The sequence below is a fragment of the Propithecus coquereli genome, unplaced genomic scaffold, assembly GCF_000956105.1.
Source record: "Propithecus coquereli isolate 6110/MARCELLA unplaced genomic scaffold, Pcoq_1.0 Scaffold3, whole genome shotgun sequence".
Classification (NCBI taxonomy): Eukaryota; Metazoa; Chordata; class Mammalia; order Primates; family Indriidae; genus Propithecus; species Propithecus coquereli.
In genome coordinates, this window is record NW_012148618.1 from 4,724,331 (window position 1) to 4,744,232 (window position 19,902).

Consider the following 19,902-nt stretch of genomic DNA (forward strand, 5'->3'; position numbering starts at 1 on the left):
ATGGTGGTGCATGCCTGTAGTCCCAGCTACTCAGGAGGCTGAGGCAGAAGGATTGCTTGAGCCCAGGAGTTTGAGGTTGCTGTGAGCTAGGATGATGCCAGGGCAGTCTAGCCTGGGCAACAGAGCGAGACTCTGTCTCAAAAAACAAAACAAAACAAAACAAAACAATGTTTCATAAAAATTGGATTGATGGTTTTAAATAAAAAGAGAGAGTTAAGAGATAGAAAAGTCAGTTAAATAAAGAATCCAGGACCATTCATTGATTCACTCCACTAACAATTATTACATGCCTACAGCATGCAAGACCCACTTGCCAATGTTCAAAGTCTTCATTTATCTTGAGTGGACACTCTCTTCCCAGCTCCTGTTAATTATTCCTTCCTATTGGTTCTAAAGCATGGGCCAACTATAATGGCTCTCTGTTACCTTATTCCTCAAGGAAAGAACTATATTTCTTATTCATTTTGAAATACCTTGTGGTTCCTAATATAGGGTTTAGCACATAGATTTCAACAAATATTTGAAGACTGAATTAAGTAATGACTGAAATAAGCCTGAACTATTCAAATAGTTCCCTAAATCTGTGGTTCCCAACCCCTGGCCATGGACTGGGCCACAGAGCTCCACCACCCATTCCACTCCCCTCATCCCCGCCCCCACCCCCAACCCCAACCCCTGCCCCAGGTCTGTGGAAAAATTGTCTTCCATGAAACTTAGGAAATGGGAAGGAGGGAGAGCACACAGCAGGAGGTGAGTGGTGGGCAAGCGAGCAAAGCTTCATCTGTATTTACAGCCGCTCCCCATAGGTTGCATCACCACCTGAGCTCCGCCTCCTCCTAGCCCCGCCCCCCCTCCACGGAAACATTGTCTTCCATGAAACTGATCCATGGTGCCAAAAAGGTGGGGACCACTGCCCTAAATGGCTATCTTGCCATTCTTCTCATTGCTAAAGATTGTATCTTTTTAAGAAGCCAATGTCTTAAAAAATTTCCTCAGCTATTGTAATTTTTGCTACAATTAACAGTATAACTTATGTTATGTTTTCTTTCCTATATATAGTATACTTAGTATATAGCATATTTAGCAAAAAACCCCTGAATGAAGTATCACCTTATAAAAGAGCAGGATGAAGTTGATAGCGAAGGCTACAAACAGAGCAAGGAACCTCAGGTTGTAGAAATTCCTGGCCAGGTAATGCTGAAAAGAGAAGGACAGGCAAAAGTAGAAGAGTTTGGAAGGGAAAGAGAACATCCCTCTCTCACACAGAATATCTATTCTGGTTATAAGTGCACATGGGACTAGTCCTACCCCTTGATGGCCACTCTTCTAGGGCAATCCTGGTCTTCTTAACACTGGCAATGACTTACTTGAGGGGAACCAGAAATGCTGACTTTTAAAAAATTGCTTAGAATGATGCTCAAAAGAACCCTGCTTTGGCTTATCCCTTAGGGAACCGAATGGCTAAACATGCCAGCAGCAGAGGACTCAAGCACTGCCTTGAAGGTGCTGTATGTGTTTTCATGATCATTCCATGCAGGATATAGCCTATTTGGAAATTATGAGTGATCTAGGCCCACAAAAGACTCCTGCAACTCCCACCCTGGATGCAACCAGACTGTGGCCTGGAGTCCTCATCCCTGTGTAAGTTACAGCCCTAGAAGCCTCTTCCTCTCTCTTCTCAGGGGTGACATTTACATGCTCACTGCCATCTTCCCTGGAGAAAGCAGCACTGAAAGACTGGAATGGTAGGTGCATGGGCAAAGTTTTCAATCTCTCTGTGGAGGGGCCCTCGCTCATCATGCCAGGGAAGGTGTGGTCCTGGCCAGAAGCCCTGGTATCTCAGTGGGAAGTTCATCAGAGAAAGAATATTATAAGCTGTAGGCAGTAGGAGGACTGAGGTTTGATCACATGCAGAATAAAGCTTTGGAGGACTAGCGTGGGAGCCCAGCCTAACACAGGGAAGTTTTATCTGTATCCCGCACGATCAAACTACTTCTGAACTTTTGGACCAGGGTCGGCTGAGTCCCCACATCACACATGCAAAGGACAGCCAAGAAGAGGCGTTCCCACTCTTTGCCGAGAAAACAACCCAGGAGGACATCTTGCTGCTGGGCAGAGCTGCTGGAGGTCTGTGGCTCTTTCCACGTTACCCCCTTTTTCTTTCCCTCTGACACAAAAGGGGTAGGCAGATAAATGGGAAGAAAAGAACAGGAATGAGAAAAGGGAGGAAATGTAACCAACCCAACAGCAAAACAAATCAGCAGCACCTCTCTGTGGTCTGCTCAGGCCAAGGCCTACACTGGAGGGCCGAGGCTGGGGCACTTACCAGTAGCTTGGTCTGATAGATTTCCAGCCCTTTAAAGAAATTGGCCGTGAAGGCTTCTGGCTTCTCAACCTTCTGACCGTGCCGTCGCTTCCTTCTTTTTGTCACTTCTGCCCACAGGTACTCGGCTTGCTCCTCCTCTTTGGCTCTGTCCTCTTTTTCTCCATCTTCCGCGCTGCAGGAATGGCAAACCCACTTAGAAGGGGGAACACGGGTAGGTCTGGCCCAGAAAAGGAGACCAAATTAAAGAGAAGTCTGGGTTGAGAAGGGCAGGAGGTGGAATCATTCCTCAAGGGTGGAAACCTCAGGTCATTATCAACCCACGGTGGCCCAATGCCAAATTTTTATTTAATGAGTGGTGACCACTTCAATGAGCCATGGTCATAGGCTACATCAGTTATATACAAATCTCTACTCTTTTTTTGAGATTAGACTTAACAAATTTTTTTTTCCCTTCAGAGAAATTGTCTTTTATTTTCTAAGCCTTCTTAGGTGTTAGCAATAGTAACTACTCTTCTAAGGTTATGGCAAAACTTAGTCATATATTGTATAAAAGAGCTTAACACAGGCCTGACATGTAATCGGTATTCAATAAATATCATCATCACCACTACACGAAGTTGTAAATTATAGGTGTTTGATCATTTGTTTGGCCGGACAGTGAATCCAATCTACTACTGAGATTGTAAAGTTAATAAGATTACTAGAATGTGTTTACTGTGTAGCTGGGGTAAAAGGAAATAAACCCAGGGCTTGAAGAATATATACATTGTTTGCATGAATAGAAAAGCGACATAATAGTAGATGTTATCAAGAACTATCTACTGTAGCAATTAGAGTAGCTGATGCTACCAAAAACTTACTCTGCCTTCTCAGAGTCTACTTTTCCTTCTGCTTCATGTGCTGCTTTCATCTCTGCTGCCTGGACAAAAATAACAATCAGTTAAGGTTCCCTCAAAGAAGTGAGTTTATGAAGATGACCCAACTTGTTGGCCATTTTCTTCTTGGTCACAAATTCCAGTGGCTTTTTCTTTTCGTGTTTCTGCTTCTTCCAGGATCATTGAGTGTAAGTGCCCTGCTATATATTGAGTGACTCTGGAGAGATGCCAAGACAAAGGTTTCAAGCTTGAAAACTCAACTTTCCTGCTATTATTTTTTTAACTCAAAGGGGAAGCTCATGCTAGGACACTGTGAGAGCCCTAGGAAAGTGGTCCTATTGCCCCATGGAGTCAGAGACAGGTGGGACACAGATGAAACCAAGTCCAGTCCAGGACCTGCTTCCACTGGACAGGCTTCCTGCCTTGTTTTCAGTCCTCTTGCCACTGCGCCAATCCCTGTGGTGGCCACTGCACTGAGAATAAAATCTAAGCTCCTTACTGAGGCTTGAGAGTCCTGCATGATCGTGGCCTTTCTCTCTATCCTCATCTTGTACCACCTGACTTCTTGTTTCCTACACTCAAACACACGGATCTCCTCTCCTTTCCTGGAACATCCCAAATCTGTCTGTGCACGAGCCATATCCTCTGCCTGGAGCACAACTGCCCCAGCCTTTCAGGTGTCTGCTGTGCTTCAGGACTTGGCTCAGATGACACCTTACAGAACGTCTTTGACCACCCTATTTCTAGTGGGCCTGTGTTCACTCTGTAACATATTAGCATGTTCATTTATTCTAACATGCAGCACAAATGGTAATTATTTATTTTGTCTTCTCCGACTAGAAGTTAAGCTCCGTGAAAGCAAAAATATCGTCTCTCTTTTTAATCAATGTATTCTCATATCCTAGAACATAGCCTGGCATATAGCAGTCCCTGAATGAGTCCCTGTTATGTATCAAACTCTGTTCTAGGCCCTGGGGATGCATTAGGGAGTAGAACATAATAAGTAATATTGTAAGAATGCCTATGATTCTGACCCTTCCTTTCCTGACTCTCCAAGCCAGGTAGGAGCTCTATCTTATGCATTTCCATAGTACCTGACATTTCCCTGCCCTAGCATTCTTCATGCTTGTCCAAGATCTATCTTCTCCAGTAAATTATAGGGACAATGCATTTCTCATTCACCACTGTGTTCCCAGAGCTTCAAACAGTGACAAGTGCATGTTAACTTCTCAATAAATAATAATGGGCTCTGATCCCTTCAACTTCTCTACTCTCTTCAGTGCTAGGATGACACCGTAAGTTGGATGCTGCAAGAGGGGGAACACCTAAAACCTTCTGTGGCCAAGGGGCTTTGAATTATCGCTACCTTGTTCACTTAATCTAGTTGACTGACTCGAAGTACTAATTGAATAGTGGTGCATCACAAGGAAAAATGTCCCAAGCATGATCAAACTCTTTGGGAGCCTATGCCAGATCATACGATGTCATCTGGATCGTGTTAGTGTACTGTACAAGTACTATCTCACATGATCGACCTCCTCTTTTGTTGTACTTGGTTTTCCATGCTTTCAGTTCACTGACTGAATCTCTGTGCCATGAGAACTAATGTTTTAATAAAAGTTGAAAGTGAAGTGAGGGTCGCAGACCACCATGTTTGGACTCTCCAATGTAAATTGGAAGAGCATCCAATGACTAGAAACTGAGACCACCATTTAAGTCTCAATTTCCCCACACATGGCGGAACTGGAATGATAAGATCAGGGTAATCAGAGCAGAGCCAGTGTCTAATACAATGTTGGCTCCTGGGCAAATGGTGTCAGTCCTGGATTGCAAGATATGGTGGCAAGTCTTTTTCTGGGGATAAAGAAAGAGGACAGAATACAAAGTACGCTTACCTGTGCTTTCCTTTTCTTCCGTACAGTACTCTCTAACGTGGGAGCTTCATCCTTGCCAATAATTTCAGAGAGGTCACCCAGACCCACTTCGGGCCCATGCTTTAAGCTACCTTCTTTCTTTGGGCGCAGTCCAAAGAGGTCTGGCATCATGTCTGCATCTCCCTTCTCACCCTTTACGAAGTGGGCCAGTTCAGCTGTGATCCCTGGCTCGGTCACTTCTGCCCTCTCCATCTCCACAGCATCCTCATGGATACCAAATTGGGTCGGGTCAGGCATGTCACCCAGGATCTTGGTCACTCTGATGTTCTTTGCCCCTTCTACTAGGCCCCCTCCAAACACTGTGCTCCACAGGACCTGAAAGATCCCTCCCAATATGCCGAAGAACAGCTGGAAGAGCCCCAGGAACAGAGTCCAGAAAAAAGAGAAGAACACCTTCACCAGCTCCTTTGCAGACATCTTTTTCACGTTCCTGTATTGCTTCCTGAGGTTCTTCAGGGTGGCCTTCTTTAGAAAGCTGGTGACACTTCTTTTCACAGAGGCACAGGCCATGGCAAATGCCGAGGCAGACTCAAAACACTTGTCTTCCTCCTCTTCACCTTCAATTTCTAATGTGTAAATAGCGTCTTCCTCATCCTCCTCCTCCGGCCTGTCTGCTGAGTCGGATTCAGAGATCTGAGATGCTAACTGCATCTCGAAGATCGTGTCCTCACAAAAGTTCACAAACAGCTCCATCTTTTCCTGCTCCCCACCTTCGTTGACGACATCAAAAATGAACTGTCGCTTAGATTCCTTCACCTGGGGCTTCTCCCACTGAGTCCGACTGGATTCAGTGATCTCAAAATAAACACGCTCGATTTTCTTGGCCCCACCCATGATCTCGATCCTTCCTAGGTACGGTTCAAAGTAATTCAGCACACTTTCTGCCGGGTCCAGCAGACACTTCAGGCGAGAGTCATTTGGCATGTGTTCAGAAAGATTTGTCAACAACACTGCCACATTGAACCCTATGTCCTTGGCCGGCTCATGGAACCGGTCCACAAAATCGATGTAATTAAACATGTCATTCTCATCAGCTTCTGCACACGAAAGGAGAAAGTCAATCTCTGACTGTGTGTACTGTTTTTGCCCTTCCATGGCCTTCTGGAATTCTTTTTTGGAGATAATCCCTTTCCCATCTGGGTCATATTCTTTGAAGGTATCTGAGCTGGTTAAGTCTTTAAGTTTCAAGAACATGTCAAAGAATTTCAAGATCATTTCTACATTGGTAGATGATTCTACCAGTGTGTCAACCATCTGCTTGCCAATAGTTCCATTTACCACATTCCCTGTGAGGCAGGTTCAAAAAGACATATAGACATATAAATAAACCCAAGCCATCATGTAACTCATCAGGTAGCTATTTTTAGAAGACTTATGTGCCCAATTAGTTAGCTTTTTTCTGACCGTGATGATCTGGAGATGGGTAGGAGGGAGCAGCAAGCCATAAAGACTACACCACTAGGAGCCAAGGGGGAAAGAAACAGAGGGAAGGAGGTGGCCACGCCACTGCCTCGTATCAGGCCTGGGGCCTGGGAAGTGGTTTCGTGATCGGATTGTTGGGGACACATAGGGATACATGGTGCCCCTCTCATCCCCTTAGACCTAGGAGGGTGCCCAACTAGATGGCTGGCATACACACCAGCAGCCAGATGTGTTGAAAAGCAATGGGGAGAGGGAGAGGATAGGGAACAGCAAAGCTTAGAGGTTTTCCCCAGTTCATTCTGGCTTTCCTATTGATACAAAATGAGTTGATTTTAGGCTTCATCCATCAGACCAAATGCCCCTCACTCATTTTTTTGTCTTGGAAAATTTGGCTTTTTGACCAATATCATATCATATCAGTGACCTGTCAGAAGGATGATCTGCGTAATTAGTAAGGTTAGTGCTCAGACCAATTACAGTTGTGTGAATGCCTAATTATACCAAACAGCCCAACCTTCCAGGAGGGACAGAAGCATCACCACCATGTCCTGAAGGAGATCCAAGAGTTCCTTCAGCAGCTCGATCTGACTGGAATCCTAGAACAGAAACAGGAGATACCCCTGAGCTATCTGATCCCTCAGCAAAGTACAGGGCAGTGAGCAAGAAGAGCCTGCTCTGGAAAGGTTAGGTGAAGGCTGCGCAGGTGTCGGGATCGAGCTCCCTTGTTGTGAACGAGGACGTCTTATCCTCCACTGCTTGCAGCATCGGGAGGCTCCTCCAACAGAGCTCCTTTACATTTGTCCTTTCATTAGTACAATGTGGCAGATATACCAATTGTTGTCCAAAACTACTAAACAGCCCAATCCACCAAAGAGCCTTTAGATATTTCTAGTAGTTTCTGTTGGCATTTTTTATACTAGAGAATTACCGGGGAGCTTTATGGGAATACTGTTGCAATCCAGTTAAAGTATCAAGGTCATAATCACCAAGTGGGTTCTCCTTTCTTTCTGGATTAATTTAGATTCTCCTGATTCTAGCTGGTGGTGATCTGGGTGCCACTGGTCCCTTAAAATAGTATGTAATTGAAGCTAGTCCTCTGGACGGTTTTGATACTAGTCTGTTTGGTTTTAATTTCAGCAATGCAGAAAGGGCACTGCTAAGACAGCTCTGTGCTTGATACCCTACATCATAACAGGAAATGATCCTTGAAGATCCGAGGTGGGCAGTCTGAGGGTACAATGAAAAAATGTATTCTGGGTCACCTTTCTTTTACAGACTCTCTCAAAACAAACCATAGCTCTTTGCCTAGCCCTTCAATTGTCAGAGGAATTTTCCCTCACCTATGGTGTGTGTCGTAGCTATACATGAAATATCATAGAAATGTAGAATATTACAGCTGGGAAGAGACCTCAGAGATCATCTGTTTTAATTCTGAATGTTTTATAGACGATGAAACCAGAAACCAGCAAGGGGAAGAGACTTTCTGCAAGTCACTGGTGGGGAGGTGGCAGGACCAAGGCTCTTGTTTCCAGAACCTCTGCACAACACTGCCCCGGCTGACAGAGGAGTGGACGTATGACTATCAAATTAGCAGCCCTCCCGTGAACTCTCTCCTCCCATAAGGCCAGAGTCAAAAGGGGAAAAATGAAAGGGTTAAATAGCACATTCCAGAAGAGAGGAGGCAAATGTGACAGCCCTGAAAGTTTTATACATTATTTAAATTAAAGCTGCAAATGTTACTCTAATCAGCCTGAAACACATCCTGAAGGTCTCCCTCGTGTGTTGCCATGGAGAGAGGCAATAAACTACCACCTATGCTACGTTTGTTTGTTCATAATAAATGCTCTGTGTGGTTCCGATTCATCTTGCCAGAGAGATGGGGAGTGAGAAGGAGAGGCAGAGATGGTGAGGGAGGGGGATGCAGAGATGAGAGAGAAGGGGTATGTGGATTACGGAGACATGCAACATGGGACATGGGACAGATCGTACAGGGCTGACAGGTTGTGTTTATAGGTCAACAAAAACGGTGACAAGGAAGCATAAAGGGTTAGCACCATAGAAAGCAAATGTTGAGGCTATGAAACAAAGGGTGGGTTGGTGGGACACAAGGAAGGAAGCTGCCTTCATGCAAAAGCCTGCCTGGGACCCCCCTGGAGGCATTCATTCCTGTCTCCTATTTTGGCCCTCAGTTTAAAAATGAGACCTTAATATGCATGGCTTTTCCAGCCTTTGGTCAAGCAGCCACATCTGCAACGGGAATACCAAGGGGGTGACACGTGCAGGGAACTGGCCACAGTACCTGAGAAAGCTTCATCTGCATGTTAGCAAACACATGGAGGAAGCCGACCACTGCGTCCCACAGCCTGCTGTGAGCCAGGCTCTGCTGGTTCCCGACACAAGGGCCCTGCGGAGAGGAGGATATCCTAATTTCACTTCAACATCACAAATCGCTCTGAAACCTGCCCTAGTTAAGGGCATTTGATACCTACGTATGTGGGCAGGTGGCACTTTGCAAAAGTCACATATTTCCGTAGCTCAATGTTTTCCCAGGATATTACTTTTTTTTCCTTCTGATCATAAAATACCACATCTAGGAAAAACCACTATGGATTTCATAGTCCAGTGATTTTCAGAGATTTTCTTTTAGCCACAGAATAAGGTCCTCAAATAAAACTTTACATCGAAGAACAATATTTAAAATAGCTAAATGCTGTGGTTGAAACAGAGCTGAAGGGCACTCTGCCCAAACTCGCCCACCCCTTGGCCTCAGAGGCCTTCTGAGGAACTCAAGGGTGCCGTGGAGCACAGTTTGAAAAGCAGGCCATAGTCTACCTATCATTTTCTGTCAAAGTTACACATAAATGCTTTAACGTAGGTATCTAATCAAGTTTTTAAAAAATCTGTGTACTAATCCTAGTGTTCAATTGCTTCTAGGATTTTCTCATCATTAACCTAAACTTCAGATATAAAACCATCTCCATCTTTTCTGAAAGGCAAACATAGAGGGAAGACTTAATTACCAGTTTGCATTTTCCATGCTAATAACCATCTTATGTTTGAAGATCATTATTGAACCAACACTGCTTATCCTCTTTTCTTTATAGTCTATTTTTTTCTACCCTTTAACCAATCTCCAAATCACCCTTCAATGAGAAAGTTCCAAAAGGCACAGGTTATTACCTAAAGATCTAGCAAAGTCTGGGTAGGACTCCCAAGATAGGTGAGCAGGAGAAATATTGCCTGTATCCCCAATCACATAATTTTGTTTAGAAATCACCGTTTATGTACATTCAGTGTCTGATCCCTTGAAGCCACTTGATTCTTTTTGGAACAAAACCGGTTGTTGAAAGAAACTCACATTCACCACAAATGAGCTTCTCCTTTATTTCTGGGTTAAGTGCTCCATGGGAAATTCTGGAGATTAGGATGGGTTTTGCAGAGATCAGAGCAGATGCTTGTCAAATACGTTCAATGATCGCCTTAGGTATATCACATTCTGTGAAACCTCAGAGCAGGCACCTGCTCCTAGGTTTGTCTTTCCGTGTCCTTACAGTGCTTGAGTGACAAGAGTCCATTTCTCCCTTAAAATCCTCCTTTTAAGTTTATAGTCTTAGCTTTGTGTTTATTTGTGTATGAGAAAATATGATATGAGTATAGCCAGTTGGCTTATCATATGAATCTTTATTAGATGAGAAATTAATGTTTTTCAAAGAACAAATTTCCGCTAATTCGTATTACCTATTAAAAAAAAGCCACTAAAACCTGTTGGACTCGGAATACAGACTGTTCTTTGGGTAAGAAATGAAGGTGCATAGGAAAAGGGGTAAAATATTTCCCATTTCTTTCCTTATCTTTCTCTTCTGTTTCAGCAAGATTGACATAATTGTTGACGTTATTTCTTATGAAGACACACACAATCCTATCTCTGTAACTTTTCCAAACGACTGACCCAGAATATGCTTCCTCCTCTGTATCTATGCACAGCCCACATGTCCCTGTGAAGCTGGAGCCCTTTGGCTCTTATGGACCTCACTTTCCTTTGAACTCATACATATGTGATTGTAAAGCATAGCATGTATGATTATTTTAAATCAGGTAAGATCATGTTATATCAAATCATTTTCTTCGTGTGTATGTATTTTCTCAATTGCATTGTAAGCTCTTCAAGGGTAAAGGCACTATGTTATACAGCTTTTCATAAGTATAGCTTAGCAGAGCATATCTAAGTGTTTGAATAAATGAATGAGAGCCTGATTCATGAGTCTCCTGGTTATGGTAGTCTGCAGATGAAGTGTTACTTTTGCTTACTAAAAACGTCTTCTATTACAGAGGGCTATGCTATGGCTACTGATTTTACTGCAAATTATGCCTGAATACATCCTCTACTCCTTCTCACAGTAGCTAGACCTCCCCCATGGCAACGAATAGAGAACACTATGAACAGAGAAAGACCGTGGCAAGACCTGGACATCCAACCTGAAATTCACTTGTAGATTTGACTGCCATTGCACATAGTTTCTGGGCTTCTGCAGTCATTTTTTCCATAGAGTTAATTTCTAACAAATTAGTAGGACCACGTGGATTCTGTTTTCAATCTCTATTAAAGATAACATCATTTATCTTTTTATTTCTTCATTCTATCAATCATTTCTCCATTCTCCGTGCTTACTGAACACCTATGATGTGCCAGATATTGTTCTAGACATGAAGAATTTTTAGTTAAAAATTTCAGTTAATAAGAAATTTTCTGTCCACTGAAAGTTTTCAGTTTAGGGAGAAAGCAAAATTTAACTAGATAATGCAAATAAAGTGTGACAACACTATGAACAGGTCCAGTGGGGGACCATAAACTATAGCCTCCTGTCGAGTGTAGGTAATATTTGTTCCTATTTATAGATAAGAAATATTGTCAGCGTTATGGCTGGATGCACACACAGTCCATACAGATATTCTGTAGGGAATATAGACTATGGGCATGTCAAAAATGTTCTCTTTGTTTTCAAGCATGCACTCTGTAGCACATACCTGGATGTATTCTGTAAGGGAATTGAAAATCTGCTTGGTGACTGCCAGAGCTTTGGAAAAATTGTGCTGTCCAGATTCATCAATGATGTCCTTCCCTGAATAATACCAGTAGAAATCACTGATTGATTCCTAAAAACAAACAAGAAGAGCTTAGTATTTCTCAGACTTCAGTCAATGAAGCTAAACTCGGTGTTTAAAAAGAGTATAAGAGAATACTACATCTCTATGACCTTTTTGCTATGACAGGAGCCAGGGAGTCTGAATAAGTACAGAGATCTCCAATCCCTGGCATCTTTAAAGCACAACTATCTCTCTGCAGGAAAGAATGGATAGGAGAGAGGACAGCCTTCAACTGGAGCTGAGAGACTATAAGACAATTTATTCAAAGTGAAAAAATGTACATTGAAAGTCATAATGATTATTATCCAAATAATAACAACAGCAACAACGTAACAGCTAACATCGTACGTGCCATACATTGTTCTAAACACATTACATATACAGGCATACCTTGGAGATATTGTCGTTTTGATTCCAGACCACTGCAATAAAGCGAATGTTACAATAAAGCAAGTCACACAAAAATTTTGGTTGCTTAGTGCATATAAAAGTTACTTTTACACCATACTGTAGTGTATTAAGTGTGCAACAGCATTATGTCTAAAAAAATGTATATACCTTAATTAAAATATATATATATTTTTTTTTTTTTTTTGAGACAGAGTCTCACTGTGTTGCCCGGGCTAGAGTGAGTGCTGTGGCATCATCCTAGCTCACAGCAACCTCAAACTCCTGGGCTCAAGCGATCCTTCTGCCTCAGCCTCCCAAGTAGCTGGGACTACAAGCATGCACCACCATGCCCGGCTAATTTTTTCTATGTATTTTTAGTTGTCCGATTAATTTCTTTCTATTTATAGTAGAGACGGGGTCTCGCTCTTGCTCAGGCTGGTTTCGAACTCCTGAGCTCAAACAATCCGCCCACCTCGGCCTCCCAGAGTGCTAGGATTACAGGCATGAGCCACTGTGCCCGGCCGTAAAATATACTTTATTGCTAAAAAATGCTAACAGTCATCTGAGCCTTTAGCGAGTTGTAATCTTTCTGCTGGTGGAGGGTTTCGCTGGTCTTGATGCTGATGGCTGCTGACTGATCAGGGTGGTGGTTGCTGAAGGGTGGGGTGGCTGTGGCAATGTCTTCAAATAAGACAACCATAAAATTTGCTGCATCAATTGATCCTTCCTTTCATGAAAGATTTCTCTATAGAGTGCAATGCCGTTAGATAGCATTTTACCCACAGTAAAACTTCTTTCAAAATTGGAGTCAATCCTCTCAAACCCAGCTGCTGCTTTATCAACCAAGTTTATAGAATCTTCTAAATCTTTTGTTGTCAGTTCAACAATATACACATCATCTTCACCAGGAGTAGATTCCATCTCAAGAAACCATTTTCTTTGTTCATCCATAAGAAGCAACTCTTCGTCCATGCAAGTTTTATGATGAGATTCCAGCAATTCAATCACGTCTTCAGGCCCCACTTCTAATTCTAGTTCTTACTTATACCACATCTGCAGTTATTTCCTCCACTGAGGTCTTGAACCCCTCAAAGTCATCCATGAGGGTTGGGATCAACTTCTTCTAAACTCCTGTTAATGTTGATGTTTTGACCTCCTCCCTGAATCATAAGTGTTCTTAATGGCAACTAGAGTTCCAGAAAGTTCTCGATTTACTTTGTCCAGATCCATTAGAGAAATCACTATCTATGGCAGCTACAGCCTTACGAAATCTATTTCTTAAATAATAAGACTCAAAAGTCAAAACTACCCCTTGATCCATAGGCTGCAGAATGGATGCTGTGTTAGTTAGCAGGCATGAAGACAACATTAATCTCCTTGTACATCTCCCTCAGAGTTCTTGGGTGACCAGTTGCCTTGTCAAGGAGCAATAATATTTTGAAAGGAATCTTTTTTCTGAGAATTAGATCTCGACAATGGGCTTAAAACATTCAGTAAGCCAGGCTATAAACAGAGGGCAGTCATCCAGGCTTTGTTGTTGCATTTATAGAGCCCAGAGTAGATTTAGAATAATTCTTAAGAGCCCTGGGATTCACAGAACAGTAAATGATCATTGGCTTCAACTTAAAGTCATCAGCTTCATTAGCCCCTAACAAGAGTCAGCCTGTCCTTTGAAGATTTGAAGGTAGGCTTTGACTTCTCCTCTCTAGGTATGAAAGTCTTAGATGGCATCTTCTTCCTATAGAAGGCTGTTTTCATCTGCCATGAAAATCTGTTGTTTAGTGGAGCCACCTTCATCAATGATCTTAGCTAGATCTTCTGAATAACTTGCTGCTTCCCCTTGTACTTTTATTTATGGAGATGCCTTCTTTTCTCAAGCCTCATGAAATAACCTCTGCTAGCTTCCAACTTCTCTTCTGCAGCTTCCTCACCTCCCTCATCATTTATAGAATTGAAGAGAGCTAGGGCCTTGCTCTGGATTAGGCTTTGGCTTAAGGGAATATTGTGACTGGTTTGATCTTCTACTCAGACCACTGAAGCTTTCTCCATATCAGCAATAAGGCTGTTTCACTTTCTTATTATTCTTGTGTTCACTGGAGTAGCACTTTAACTTCCTCAAGAACCTTTCCCTTGCATTCACAACTTGGCTAACTGCTTAGTGCAAGAGGTCTAGCTTTTGGACTATCTTTGCTTTTGACATGCCTTCCTCACTAAGCTTAATCATTTCTAGCTTTTGATTTTAAAATTCTTTCACCTTAATGCTTAGAGGCCACTTTAATAACTTGTAGGTTTGTTAATTGGTCTAATTTCATATTGTTGTGTCTCAGGGAATAGGGAGGCCCAAGGAGAGGAAGAGAGACTGAGGGATGGCTGGTCGGTGTGGCAGTCAGAACACTCACAACATTTATGGATTAAGTCCACTATCTTATATAGGCACGGTTCATGGTGCACAAAAACAACTGTGATAGTAACATCAAAGTTCACCATAACAGAGCACGATAACAGATATAACAGTAATGAAAAAGTTTGAAATCTATTGTGAGAATTACCAAAACGTGATACAGAGACACAAAGTGAGCACATGCTGTTGGAAAAACGGCACTGATGGACTTGCTTGACACAAGGTTGCCACAAACCTTCAATTTGTAAAAAAAACACAGTATCTGTGGAGTGCAACAAAGCAAAGTGCAATAAAATGAGGTATGCCTGTATTAAACCTCTCAATCTTTACTACCACTCTATGGGACACGTCCTAGTCATTTTATCAGTGAGAAAACTGGAACACAGGGAGGTTAAATATATTGCTCCAGGTTATAAATTAGTAAGTGGCAGAATCAGGATGAGGAATAAGAAAAAAAAAACCCTTTTTTATGTTTGTGTAGATTTTCTCTATATAATTTGGACTTCCTTTGAACAATGAAGCCAAGTGACTTCTCAACACTAAGAACTTTTAGACTCATCTTGTTCCCATCACCTGTGTCACTCTTTTTCCTAGTGAAATCTGCTCTCATTTACAGGTTGTTGTATAGCTCTTGGCACCGCAGCTAGGTTTTCAGTGGCAAAATTAAAGCAAAATAACATTTTATAACAGATGATTTGGTATTTAACCACCTTAGTCTCCAAACGTACTTGTTAGGCATTTGACATTCCATGAGTGTGTGGACATGTATTCCACTGTCTTCCTGATTGGGGCTTGACTGTAACCCAGGTCTTCCCTGACCCTGTGTGACTGTCTCTAGCTTTGGGGAGTACAGGTGAGAGGTGCCATCGTCCAAGGCCTTCCTACTCACCTGCAGACGAAGAAGGTAGTCCACGGTGCTGATGATGATGTTCACGGTGGTGGTGTTGCCCATCTGAGTCCGCAGGAAGTTCTGAAAGTCTGAGAGTACCAGTGCTGGGTCAGAGCCCATCCCCGGCATGCCCTCTCAGCTGAGCTGAGAAGAGACACACTATATGAAAAGTCTTACAAAGACACCATGTGTGGGTCCTGGCAGATTCCACAGGTCAGAGCTCTGCTCTGAGTCCTCCCAACCTGCTGACATCAGAAACTGGACTTAATGAGCCCTAAGGGGCTAGATGAAAAGGGCTGGGTAGATTCACCATCTGAAGATTCCGAAAGCAGCTTAGCCTTGGTGGCACTAAATAACATTAGCTATGAAGTTAAGGGTTGTTTTACATAGTTTCTTATTGAGGAATGGATGAACTGATGTCTTGAGTTAGCAACTGGTGGTATCAAATGGGACATATTGAACTGAATTATAATTCTACACCTGAAAATGTCACTTTTCCTTGGCAGATCAATCTGTTCCACTCACCATTGTTATGTCCCTCACAAAGTAACTGCAGGAATCTAAAGAGATCACGCGTGAACTCGTCATTCTGGAGGACTTTTTCACCTTGAAAACACAAAATGTTGGTGAGCATTTGTTTGACTTCTTAACGCAGAACACTTTATAAGGTCAATGACCACAAAAATGATAAAGGAATTGTGTCAGAATGGTTTGGTTTATCACCATTTGCATGAATGGTGATAAACTCGATTAAACTGAGCTTAGGCTGTAGAGCACAATGCCCAAGAAACGAATTTGTAACAGAAACAACTGGGATAGTGGCAGTAAATGGTTCACAGTCCATAACCCATGCTTTACAGATGGAAGACACTTCTTTAATTAAGCACCAAACTGCTGAGTTAAACTCGACATGCAGCCACCAAGCCTAAAATATGTCTGCGCCGAGGCAATTAAATGAGATCTCTTAGGATTCGCACACATGGTAGGAACTCAGGCCAGAAACTCGAACTTACCACGCTCACGAACAATGACTGGTGATAAGAGAAAAACAGAAGAATACAAAGTAAGAAAACCATAAACACCATGACAAAATGTCTTTAGTTAAAACTGGCTCTATGACCACATCCAGGCTGGATGCTGGCTTTATCAAAGCTCCTGACGGAAACATTTTGCTGAGCCGGATCAAATCTTTGCAGATTAAGAAGCAGTAAGCATGGACTCTGACCACAAATAGTTAATTAAGGTTTTAATCAGGAAGAGAATGGCCTCACATTCATCAGCTACTCACGCGTTCCTTCTTCAGTCACCATCCCCAGGCCTTCAGCTTTGTTCTGCCTCTCAAATGCATTCAAATCAAGGACACTTTTAATAGACAAAAGAAAACAAGGTTCAGGGCTATGCATACTGGGAAGGTAGCTGTCTAACGTCAGTGTATCTATTGACTAAGAATATCCCATCCCTGTATTATCATAAAAGGACTAACCCATTACAGTGTGGTTGAAAGGCTCTGGTTTCTTGGCTTTGTGCCAAGCAGTGTTGTCTAAGAAGGCCGACAGCTCACAGACCTCGTCACATACAAGAGGGGTAATACACACTTGTGGTGACTATCATTGTTCATCCAGTTTGAGTCCTTTCTTACAGACGAAGATTTAGAAAGGATAAAGAAGGATTGATCTGTTTCTAGGATTTCTCAAGGAAAAGCTTATCTTAAATTGCCCTAATTACTGTTTGCCTCCCATCTTTATCTGCCTCCTCGGGGAGTCACATGGAATTGTGGTTTCCAGTGCTTAGGATGAGTGCTGTTGGGGGAGCCACAAACTTCCAGATTTGGAAGGGCCATACCCTTTGACGATTCCTGCATCGTTCAGGAGCCAATGGCAGCCGAGATTAAGCTTTTCCACAGGCAATAGTGTCCCTGGTGTTTCTGAACTTGTGACAAGTTGGTCTCATTTTTGTCCCTACTTCCCCCAACCTTCCCAGTCACAGCCACTGCTGAGTTTTACTTAGCCAGGAAGCCCTAGCACAACCACAAAGCCTGACAATGAGAACATTATATGATGGTGTTATTTCTAAGTAGGACTCATTCTATTTTACTAACAAAATCTAACTCTTTCCCCAATCTGAAAGATTTCATAGAATATAGAACACAAGATCTCAAAAGAATAGCCATATTCTTCTTAGGGAAGCTATGGCCAAGTCCATTAGGAATCTGCAAAACCCAGCCTTCCTTTTACCCTTAGGCAAAGAAAAATGACTGTCAGACTGGAAAGACATTGGGGAAAAATTCAGCATCCCTTCTCCCTTTTTAGGGAGTCACATATGTTCTGCAATTTAGGTAAATTTTAAACAGAAATCAGTGAAATCCTTATTGCCATCTTTGTTGTTGTTTTCCCAGATTCTGCTGGAAAAAGGCCCCACTCAACAACACAAAATTATCATCTACTTTGGTTTTGCCATCAGGGGAGGATAACATGGAAAAGGACATTTGGATGTAGTTGCTTTGAAGTAGCAGTTTTGATGATGTATCTATGCAATACACATTTCTGATCCTTGCTCCATCCCTAAATACGTGTTTTGAATGTTTTAATCTTTTTAAGGCTTAAATATTTTACAAATATGTATTATTTTTATAATCATTGAAAACCATTAAGATATCTTAAAACTTCTATTAGAACTCAGTTGGCATCTAAGTGCAAATCACCTGTCTCTCCAAGTCATCATTATAAATGAGTTTATCAATATTAAGTATTATAGAATACTAAGAGAACTCAGAAATTTAGTGGATAACTTCATGAGCAACATGGAACTGAACTACCTTGATTTTTGCCATCTCTGAGTTCACATGTACTATTTTACCCTCATGATTGAGGTCTGACAATATTGCGTTTTCTTTTTCCGAGAGAGATAATAAACGAATAGATCGTAGGTGGAAAAAAATTTATAGAGCTGAGAACAAGAGACCATATTGCAGCTCAAATATGCTCCCTTCTGCCCCAGGGTACAACATTTACCCAATCAAATAAGGTTAGCAAAATTATGAAGTCTACCAAAAGAAAAGATGTCCTTCTTCTAAATTTTCAAATGAAAAACATAATATTCTATTTTAAAGCCTATTAATTGGAAGCAAATAAGCTAATTAAAAATTTGATTTCTTTTAGAATGAGTTGCAGACTATTTAAAATACACATGAATCTTAGAGACTAAGCCGACCCTTTTCTTAGAAAGACTGCTGGCTCATTTCTGAAATGAACAAGTATGGTGACCTCATGACTCTTGGTTATATATTGTTTATTTGTCAGAGGGTTCTGCCATGAGGGGCGGCTTGCACAGCCTGGTAATATAAACTGAAAGTTTAAAGCTTTGGTTTTTAGGCTATATCAAAATGTTCCCATGCCAGGATGCATCTCTGTCAAAAAGGATGTGTCAAAGTATGTATCCCCCACCCCCATTCAAATATCCATTCAAGTTCAAAGAATTGTTAAGCATAAAGATTAACAAAGTACTGAGTGGGTCTCATTAAAACATAACCTTGAGTCATAGTGAGGTATTCCCCCTTTTTTCCATTCTTTTCTGGTCTGAATTTTATGGGCATATATATTTGAGGAGACACTGAATGTACACCCTCAGCCTCCTAGGAAAGCAACATAACAAAAAAGGAGGTAAGGAAGGGTGACTGGAAACAACACCAACAATAGTGGGGAAGTGTGTGTTTGTGGCTAATGGAGATTACACTTTCCCCTTTGAATGCAAACCTGAAGGCTGGAGGACCAATACTCTCTTCACTTTCTAAAGCAGGTGACTCCTCTCCCAATAATTCCGTGGTAGAACAGTTGATTTTGTGCTCTTCCTACCCAAACCCCCCTTCCTTGCATAGGGAAGAGTTTAAAAAATGTTACGTGGTTTTCTCCTATTTACCTGCAAGACTGCATAAGACCAGAAAGGCTTTGAAAGAATCCGGCATCCTTTTTCTCCTTGAGGTAATCTAGCATTTTCTGCGAGGGAGACACATTACAAAGGGAAAAGCAATGAAAACTGTGCCACGAATGTTGACCCTCCTAATCCTGATGGAGAAACAGCAAATCCCCAGCCACACAGGCACACTGAGTCGGACCCTCTACTTATGGAGTCAGAGTCTCTTGGGGTGGACCATGTTTATTTTACAAGGGCCCACCGGTGTTCTTGCTAGGGCAGAATTAACATTCATGGATTTACTGTTGAAGTCTCTCCTATTTGGTAATAAGCACCAGGACCGCGATGTAGTAATGTTTAATATTATTGAGGTATAATCTGAATAGCTCATGCTATGAGTTTGGCAAACAGGACTGCAAGGAGTTTAGGCAATAATGAACCTAGCTGAAAACTCAGTATTTCTTTCACAATGAGACTTTGTTTCCTTTGTTCTCTGTTACTGGGAGGGCAGGAATTATGTCTGACATCATAAAATTTTGTGAAAAAAATAAATAAAAGGCTCTGCAAGAAAGTCAATTGATAGCTGGTGGTGGAAGAGTGGAAAATGAGGG

General features: G+C 42.0%; 1 protein-coding gene across 1 annotated transcript in view; it reads right to left on the minus strand.

Moving 5' to 3' along the window:
- The window catches only part of RYR3 (ryanodine receptor 3), a 393,465-nt gene that overhangs the window by 20,165 nt on the left and 353,398 nt on the right, over positions 1-19,902 (minus strand). Inside the window, exons 80-90 of the mRNA XM_012649115.1 lie at positions 16,671-16,744; positions 16,396-16,413; positions 15,908-15,988; positions 15,383-15,471; positions 11,583-11,711; positions 8,857-8,961; positions 7,072-7,153; positions 5,097-6,421; positions 3,187-3,245; positions 2,327-2,498; positions 1,111-1,197 (exon numbers count right to left, since the gene is read on the minus strand). Of these exons, the coding sequence (XP_012504569.1) occupies positions 1,111-1,197; positions 2,327-2,498; positions 3,187-3,245; positions 5,097-6,421; positions 7,072-7,153; positions 8,857-8,961; positions 11,583-11,711; positions 15,383-15,471; positions 15,908-15,988; positions 16,396-16,413; positions 16,671-16,744 (2,221 nt within the window). The remainder of the gene's footprint in view (positions 1-1,110; positions 1,198-2,326; positions 2,499-3,186; positions 3,246-5,096; positions 6,422-7,071; positions 7,154-8,856; positions 8,962-11,582; positions 11,712-15,382; positions 15,472-15,907; positions 15,989-16,395; positions 16,414-16,670; positions 16,745-19,902) is intronic.